Raw genomic sequence first — 9,488 nt, 5'->3', positions numbered from 1 at the left:
GAAATTGATTCTTTGAAATTTCACTCAGATTAGCACTAGTTTTGGACTACCCACATTTAGTTTAGTTGGGGCTGTCCAAAGCTAATGAAGGTCTGTGAAACCAACTGTTTTAGTAGTTGGTTGGACAATCAGCCTATCGGACCCTTGGGTGGTCATCTCTACCCTTATGAAAGATTGAGTGAAGGGTTGTGATTTTCAAGTGTTAGATTTTGGAGTATGCTGAGTGAAGGCTCTCTTTTGGGTTTTGAGATGGTGGTGGTTTTCTTTAATTTACTGTAGCTGTTGCTTTGGCTTGAGATTTGATTCTTCATCTCCTTATAGTTTGAGGGCCATATATGTAGAGTTTCCAACTTCCTCCCCCAACAGGGTGCCTCTGTGTCCTCCCTCACCCCAGTGTTCTACATTCCTTGTCTTTCGAAATAGAAAACAGAGCTTTCAGGATCGTATAAGGCAAAATCATTTTGCTTTTTATGTTCGTTTATGGAAAAATAAATGCCTGATTAAATAAAAATGACGACAACTCAAATCACTGTAAGATTCCTTCCACGTTGCCCATTGTGCGTTCGTCATTGGCATGTTTATGACCCTGTCATACCAAAACTTTGATGGTGTATAATGTGTAACCCTGTAATATAGATTGATGCTCCCTAATGCTATCTGTGCCATGTTATTTGAATAAACATTCTAGTCATATTAAAAGCTTTCATTGTATCCAGCTTGAATAGCATCTGCCCCTGCCAAACAGATACAAGCCTCATATAATGGAGCCTATTTTATTCTCTGCAATTGTTGTGATGGCTTATCAAATTATGAGCAGACAAACACTGACACTCCTATTTAGCCTTTCAGTATTATTCTTTTGTCTCAAATGCCATTTTACACCTTCAAGTTTCAGTGGGACAGGGGACAAAAGATAATTTGCACTTGCCAGATTTTAAAGCGGAATATAAGCAAACACTAACAATTAGAACGGATGTGAAACATTTTAGGCATTTTTCAGAAATCTGTAATGAATAAAAAGTTAAAAGCAAAATATGGACCATAATACTGCTGGAAATAGATTCCTTTTAACCCTTAAAATGTTAATTATAATTTACATTGGTCATCAATAAATAATAAATATTAGTAAACCATACTTTTAAGGAATTCTCCTGTGTGCTTTCCTCCTATAAGCATTTTCATTGTAGCAGCTTGTGGAGAATTCTTCCTTCTTTAAATCATCAAAGGTGCACTACATATTCCAAAGCCTATTGCAAAACATTGTTCTAGTTTTGATTGAATAAGTACAAGCTGCATACCTCTCCTGTATCTCTCAACCTTGCCTCTTCGGTTAATATGAATTGTTCTAAACTCGGAACATAAGATCCAACTCCAACACACAACATGTTGTCTGACTTGACTAAAGGGTAATTTACTCTATTCCAAGCAGTGTGTAACCACACCATGCAAGGGTGTCATCAGATCTGTCCAAATCAAAACTTGAATCTCCCTGGGAATTACAAACTTGCACCTGAATGAGATTTAATTTATTGTCCAGAGCCACTTTCTACTCCTTATAAATAAATAAAAAGGTACAAGTTTGTAATTTCCCCTCCCTATGTAGGTAAGAGTTTTGTTTGCTTGAAAGACATTATGTGTAAAATAAGTTAGTACCTAATTAAGTGAGTTATCACCTTATTTTAAAGTCTCCAGTGGTTACAAAAAAATACACATACAAAAACATACAAAATAAAATAACATACAAAAATTTAATCTGTATATTGGTCAGTGTTTTCACTTATTATCCAAGGAAAGCCCCATATTTGTCAGTTTAGAGAATGTGAATATGTGGCCTGTGTCTGCATCATGTGTAAAACACTACAGCCCTCTAAAGAGACTCAGTTTTTCCATCTGCTTGTTACACAAGTCCGTATATTTCTTAAAGGAAGTGTTTGGCAGCATGTAGCACACTGGGATACATAACAATAAGATTATCCAAATCCAATCCAAACCCGGTTGATGAAACTGCTTTAAGATTAAAGACAGAAGAAATAAAAAACACCAGCATGGCATCACAGCATGTCATTTAAGAGACATAAACCAGACAACACTACATTACACTTCCCTGGGTAGAATGAGAGCCAAAGAAGGTTCAGTTCACACTCCTTCAGACTTTTGAATGTAAGCAAGGCTTGACATTCATAATTAAAAATACAGATCACATCTCTCCAATGCCCGAGTATGGCATGTTTAAGCATCTTTTCTCATCCATTTCTAAGAGATCATAAATAAGAAGGATGGAAGGACACACAGATATGGTTTCTGCAATTTAGCATCTCCCTGGCCCACATCAAAGTTACCCAGCCCACAGCCTGATCGGAATTTCCACAGCTAGAGTTTCCTTTTCATTGCCCCAAGCCACAGATTATCTAGGTCTTCAGTTCTGTTGCTGCAGTTGTGCCCACACTATACAGTGAGGGAAAAAAGTATTTGATCCCCTGCTGATTTTGTACGTTTGCCCACTGACAAAGAAATGATCAGTCTATAATTTTAATGGTAGGTGTATTTTAACAGTGAGAGACAGAATAACAAAACAAAAATCCAGGAAAACGCATTTCAAAAAAGTTATGAATTGATTTGCATGTTAATGAGGGAAATAAGTATTTGATCCCCTATCAATCAGCAAGATTTCTGGCTCCCAGGTGTCTTTTATACAGGTAACGAGCTGAGATTAGGAGCACTCTCTTAAAGGGAGTGCTCCTAATCTCAGCTCGTTACCTGTATAAAAGACACCTGTCCACAGAAGCAATCAATCAATCAGATTCCAAACTCTCCACCATGGCCAAGACCAAAGAGCCGTCCAAGGATGTCAGGGACAAGATTGTAGACCTACACAAGGCTGGAATGGGCTACAAGACCATCGCCAAGCAGCTTGGTGAGAAGGTGACAACAGTTGGTGCAATTATTCGCAAATGGAAGAAACACAAAATAACTGTCAGTCTCCCTCAGTCTGGGGCTCCATGCAAGATCTCACCTCGTGGAGTTTCAATGATCATGAGAACGGTGAGGAATCAGCCCAGAACTACACGGGAGGATCTTGTTAATGATCTCAAGGCAGCTGGGACCATAGTCACCAAGAAATCAATTGGTAACACACTACACCGTGAAGGACTGAAATCCTGCAGCGCCCGCAAAGTCCCCCTGCTCAAGAAAGCACATGTACAGACCCGTCTGAAGTTTGCCAATGAACATCTGAATGATTCAGAGGAGAACTGGGTGAAAGTGTTGTGGTCAGATGAGACCAAAATCTTTGGCATCAACTCAACTCGCCGTGTTTGGAGGAGGAGGAATGACCCCAAGAACACCATCCCCACCGTCAAACATGGAGGTGGAAACATTATGCTTTGGGGGTGCTTTTCCCCTAAGGGGAGAGGACAACTGCACCACATCAAAGGGACGACAGACGGGGCCATGTACCATCAAGTCTTGGGTGAGAACATCCTTCCCTCAGCCAGGGCATTGAAAATGGGTCGTGGATGGGTATTCCAGCATGACAATGACCCAAAACACACAGCCAAGGCAACAAAGGAGTAGCTCAAGAAGAAACATATTAAGGTCCTGGAGTGGCCTAGCCAGTCTCCAGACCTTAATCCCATAGAAAATCTGTGGAGGGAGCTGAAGGTTCGAGTCGCCAAACGTCAGCCTCGAAACCTTAATGACTTGGAGAGGATCTGCAAAGAGGAGTGGGACAAAATCCCTCCTGAGATGTGTGCAAACCTGGTGGCCAACTACAAGAAACGTCTGACCTCTGTGATTGCCAACAAGGGTTTTGCCACAAAGTACTAAGTCGAAGGGGTCAAATACTTATTTCCCTCATTAACATGCAAATCAATTTATAACTTTTTTGAAATGCGTTTTTCTGGATTTTTTTGTTCTTATTTTGTCTCTCACTGTTAAAATACACCTACCATTAAAATTATAGACTGATCATTTCTTTGTCAGTGGGCAAATGTACAAAATCAGCAGGGGATCAAATACTTTTTTCCCTCACTGTATGTCAGAAAAAGTCTTTGCTGAAGTAATTTACCCTAGGCTGCACCACAAGAATCATGGTATCTTTGCAAGGTACCCATTTTTTTTGAGCACAGGTAGTCACATCAATTCAGAAACACTTTCCACACATATTCTTACACTCGCCAAGTGTTTAGTAAAACCCCATGCCATTTCCCTTAAAAAAAGACACTTTGTATCCTGTATAAGTTAGGCTTGAGTGGAACCTATTATCTATACTGTATGATCTATCTGTCCTCTGAATGAAAAATGTAAAATAGAAGATGAAACTATCAATTTGGAAAGACTAGCCCATTGTCAATATCCTCGGTGAATCTCAATTTATTTTTAAACTGTTCTTCCACTTTATACACGGGCCTTTGTTGCATCCCATTGAGCGATACCATCCTTGAGAGAAATCACCAAAAATAAGTGTGTGTGTGTGTGTGTGAGGGGTTGGGGGGGGAACTTCCCAAATACATTCCTACACTGAAATTATTAAAGTACACTCTCTTATATTCAGGGCATACGGTAGTTACCTTCACTGCTAATGGAAAATCCATTGATTGCTGCAAAACCTGCCTTAAAACTGAATGAACAGGGTTAAAAAATAAAAAAAAATCCTATGAGCATGTGTAGCTGGTGAGGTCGGAGCGCCCCACTCTGGATTTACACACCGCAGCAACTCCACCCAGTAGAGTATTAAGCCCACTACACCAAAAGACTGGGACTCCAAGCGCAGGAGGCTTAACACTGTACTAATTTTTCTGAGGTCACTTAGTAAGTCACTTGTAATGTGCTCATTTTACCATGAGTCTTGTTACACATGCCCACAAACATCGGAATGTTGGACTGAATTCAACTCCTTCCTCTTGGGGTTAACAGATTCACCCAAGAAACAATAGTGAACAATAAAGTGAACAATAAAACACAAGAGTAAAAACAAAAACAACAAGTAGTTCAGAGCTTCTGCAAACACCATTTAATCCAACAATTATATGTTATTAATGGTTTTGAACTTTTTTTGTATTCACTTTCTTCCATAGTTGTCATAAAAACAGAGCTTACTATTTTACCCATTTTACAAAGCAATCTGGGTTAAGGTATTCAGATAAGTAGAGTAGTAGAAATAACTGAAATGAGGATTCAAGTCCAGGATAAGATGTTCAATGACAAGAATGTGAGATGCAGAGATTGCAGGGAAAGGATACAACAAAACCACAACCAATGAAGCAAAACAAAAAAGAAATCCCCCAAAACTCCCAAACGTTTAAAGGAGGTCAGTACAATATGTTAAGCAGTGCTTTGGACTGGAACAAGAACGAAGAAAATATCTAAAGCAATTTTGTAGAATGGAATCCTTCGTCTCTAATCACCACCACTTCCTCTGGAAAGCGGATTTTGCTGGAAATGTATGACCTGGAATACTCCAACCGACACCAAAATGATCACAATCACCAAGGTAATGAAGAACAATATGAGTGAGGTCAGATTGAGACAGCGGGCTGTTGCTCCATACTCGCAAGCACCTTCCAAGTCTCCAATAACCTTCCTGTCCCGTGCCTAGAAAAAGAAAACAAACAGAATAAATTCAAATGTTGTCTTAGCACAGTGCTTTTACAGTAAATAACCGATGACTGCAGGACACGGAGGAGATAACACGAAGCACTAATGATCAAAATGATCAGATGGTAACATCTATGATAAGTGTCATGAAATGAGCTAGGAAAAGATTAATTTCGGACACCATAAATGTGGTCTGGGAGATGATTAGGTCCGTAATTGTCCTTTAGCACTGCTAAACTTGAGCAACAGGATACTTTAAACCTCTATTGCACACATAATAACAATTGTAAAGCAAGGTTTTCTTTGATTTAATTTATTTAAACATGGTCTATATTGCAAAAAATAGAACTTTTTGTTCCCCTCATGAGCATTTTGGGAATTCAGTTCTAGGTATGTGTGCTGGATGTAACATTTTGCAACTGCTGAATCAATAAAACTACATAAGTATAGCTTCAGTAAAATTAACAATTACAATTACCACTCCTCTGAACACTTTTGAACCAAGCTGCTATATATGAAAGCATACAGGACAACCATCACTTTTATTGCACCTCAGGGCTTCCAGGGTCCTCTTACTGACAACTTACAACAAAAAAGATCTTATGATCAAATGGCATCCTGCCATTGGTTTATTAGACTGTTACCTTGGAGTAACAGGTTGCAACTACAGAACTGAAACTGTGTGTATTATGCAGCAAAAACTGGATCATTACCCTTGTGTTACAAAATGCAATAGGGTTAAGAAAGTGCAGCTTTGATAGATTAGGGAGGGTTATTTGTAATGGAAACATTTACAGTATGCTTTTAATAAGTTGCGTTATTTGTTGTGGTTCTTTTGTTTTTCTGAATCATGTTTTCCTTTATTAAATCTACACTTTACAATTAGGCAAGATTTTTAAAGACTAGCAGATAAGGGAATGATCAAATGTTTTTTTCACCCCACCTTAAAAATGTTTATTTAAAACTAAGGCAATGAGCTCATTGTTATGCTTCCTGACACAACTATAGCCTGGGGCAGGGGGCGAGGTTTGGCAAGTGCGTCAAATGTAAGATGATCCTCCAACTAAAACAAAGAAGTAGGCCTACACTTGATGAACACTTATTTTTCCCCATCATTTTCATTCTATTTCAACACGAGTTCCTGGAAATAAAACAATGAGTTGGCTTCCAGTTACCACAAGCAGTAACTGGTCTATTTGATTTCCATTGTCAACTAGGATGTGGGCTTCAGATCACTACTTCATTTTGTAAAAAAATCTAACAAAAAAACAACTGGGGAAAAATACTAAAATCTGGTTTAATTTCTCATGAGGTGCAGATGATGAACCCATTACAGAAACCATCTCCATGTTATCCGAAACAAAGGAGAACTGACAAAATACCTATTGCCATGTTATGAATGTTAACATGGTATATTCAGAAATCTATCCCAAACCAGGGGTGTCCAACCCTTGTCCTGGAGAGCACCAAACCACTTAATCTTATAGGTCACCCTAAATCACCTATTTCTAAATACTGGGAACACATGCAAGTTATTAATCAATTAAGCAAGACAACCAAGTGAATTCTTCCCTTGGGAGGCTGCAGGTATTCAGATAATTACTCCAATAGTTTCTAAAGGACTGAATTTAGGACCTGCTTCATTGATCAGAATGAAATACTTCCAGGTGTTTATAAATTGGTGATATGAGTGTGACCTCTAAAACCTGATGGATTGGGTCTCTCCAGGACCAGGGCTGGACACCCCTGGCCCAAAGCAACTGCAGATCTGTAGACTAGTTGAAATAGAGGATAAGTCAAGTTCAAACCCCACTACAAACATATGTCTTTGTTTGTGTTTGTTTGTTTTTTAACAATAAAGATATAGTAACCCTTCTATTACTAATCCCATACTTGGTTGAAAAATAAACCGAATTAATGGTGTTGTGATCTTGTACTACAGCATTTTCAATAAGTAAATGTGTAAACAAATATTCGTTTTCAACTGAAAATAACATCATAATGTACAATAAGTAAATAGATGTTTTCAATATATTTCGCACAAATATATAGCCTATTTTACATAACTTAATGAAATTGAGACACGAAGTTAACTAAAGGGGGTCTTCGGCTATGTTTTGGGGTCGGTGGCCCAAGAAAAAACGTGCACAAGATGAGTTTTGACCTGTCCGCAGTAAGTTACACGAAGTATGGCAAAACAACACATGTATAGGTTTCCAAATGCATTTATTTTTATGATAACACAAACTGTTCAGAAACGGGTTATTTCAGCCCCCTGGTTTGGCTTCCCTCTGAAAAATACATAATTTAACAGTAGAAAGTATCCACATTAATGCAGTCGGCAGAGCTGCTGTCCCTGGTGCAGCCCAGAGCCATTAACATGCCAAGTTGTTTTAGTTCAAAATCAAGCTAACAGATGTATACATTTGAGGCGATGTAATAAACGAATGTATCAGACATTGCTTTTGCCGAGTTCTTTAATACGGCATGACGAGACGCCCCCTGCGGGCTGCAGGAAGTTCATCTGGGAGACTTTTTCGCACAGGGGGCGTATTTCTGGATGGTTTCTTGTAATTTGGATATTTAAGTTGGAATGTCGCTTACTAAAATAAACCATGATCCATGTTTAAAAAATGTATCGACCATCCTAATATTTGATCAGAAACGGGTGTGAACATACATGGAAATAGGGAAGAAACATTGCAGCTAGTTCTAGTTAAGTTGTTGTTCTTGATCTATTTTGTTTTAACTTGTACACTGTAGGCTTATACTATTTTAACTTTACATTTTCTATTCTGCTTATACTGTTTTTACCTCGTAACAAAATTATGAACACAAAGGCTCTACATACATTTTTTATGAACGCTATACTCATAGGTGGAATTTAACTTTTTTTTATTTATTATTAAACTACATGTTTTATAATATATCCAGAGCAAACGGTATGGAGATGCATACATAGGTCTGTCAATACAACTGATCATTCAAAACTAAATGGGATCATAAAATTAAGTTTGATTATACAACTAACAATTAAATCCACCATACAAACTTTTTGACATCTTCCGAACTCTAGATCGTGTTCCTGGGGCGCAGATTCCCGCAGTTCTGCAGAATTCCATCGATCCCATTGGTGCAGCGGCGCAGATCCGCGCAGAACTGCGGACACCTGCGCTACACGAACACGACCCTGGTTAACTGCGGCGCTGAAGTGCCACTAACCTTGACGGAGAAATAGAGAGCGATAAAGCCCAGGCAGAAGTAGTTCATGTACATGGTGTTGAAGAGAGACCAGACTATGTGGTCGCGGGGCGACGCGGCAGGTGCAGCGGCGTTTCCCACAGTCGAGCTGCGGCTGACCAGGGTTACTGCCCGGGGCTCCTTGAGGCGCTCATAGTTGTTGCTTTGCATGGGCAGAAACTCGGGAGAGTACTGGATATTTTCCATAGTGGAGATCCCTTTCGTGCAAACCGTGGACTAACAAAAGAACAGAGCTCGGGTGCCTTGGACAGTTTTCACTAGACAAGAGTCTGGGAGGTTAGGAAAGGCGGAGCGCTGGATCTCCTCTTCAAATAGAGAAAAGAGAATGATGATCTCGCCCTCACTAGTCTCCGTTAGAAAAAGCCACCCACCCCCATTTCTCCTGAGAAATCTCCACCCCTGCCTACAGAGGTAGCACTGGTGTCTCGCTCATGTAACGCAGATGACCGCAGTTCTGCGCTGCTGCACCAATGGGATCGGTGGAATTCTGCAGATCTGCGCAACTGCAGAAATCTGCACTTCTAGAAGGCGAACTCGAGTTTAGCTGCGTGAATGCGCCCTGAGAGAATTGCTTTAATCGCTGCCGAATAAGGAATTAACGTACTGTCCTGCCTTTCCCGAAATCACACCCC

The 9,488-nt window shown here is 39.6% G+C and overlaps 1 protein-coding gene across 1 annotated transcript; it reads right to left on the bottom strand.

Annotated features, from left to right (window-relative positions):
- Positions 1–4,996: 4,996 nt before the first annotated feature.
- LOC136747828 (interferon-induced transmembrane protein 1) lies at positions 4,997–9,215 on the bottom strand. Its single transcript, XM_066701060.1, has 2 exons — positions 8,818–9,215; positions 4,997–5,592 (listed from the first exon to the last, which is right to left on the bottom strand). The coding sequence occupies exons 1-2, from the start codon at positions 9,040–9,042 to the stop codon at positions 5,398–5,400; spliced, it is 420 nt and encodes a 139-aa protein (XP_066557157.1). The 5' UTR covers positions 9,043–9,215; the 3' UTR covers positions 4,997–5,397.
- Between the last annotated feature and the right edge of the window lie 273 nt (positions 9,216–9,488).

Source organism: Amia ocellicauda, chromosome 4, assembly GCF_036373705.1.
Source record: "Amia ocellicauda isolate fAmiCal2 chromosome 4, fAmiCal2.hap1, whole genome shotgun sequence".
Taxonomy (NCBI): Eukaryota; Metazoa; Chordata; class Actinopteri; order Amiiformes; family Amiidae; genus Amia; species Amia ocellicauda.
Note: the sequence above shows the minus strand (reverse complement) of the source record. Positions and strands in the feature narration are given on the sequence as shown.

Bases quoted from the DNA above. Each gene is read 5' to 3' on its own strand.
- LOC136747828 (XM_066701060.1), bottom strand. From the start codon at position 9,042: ATGGAAAATATCCAGTACTCTCCCGAGTTTCTGCCCATGCAAAGCAAC. The intron at 5,593-8,817 runs GTTAGTGGCACT...TTCTTTTTCTAG, and splicing joins CTCTCTATTTCTCCGTCAAG to GCACGGGACAGGAAGGTTAT.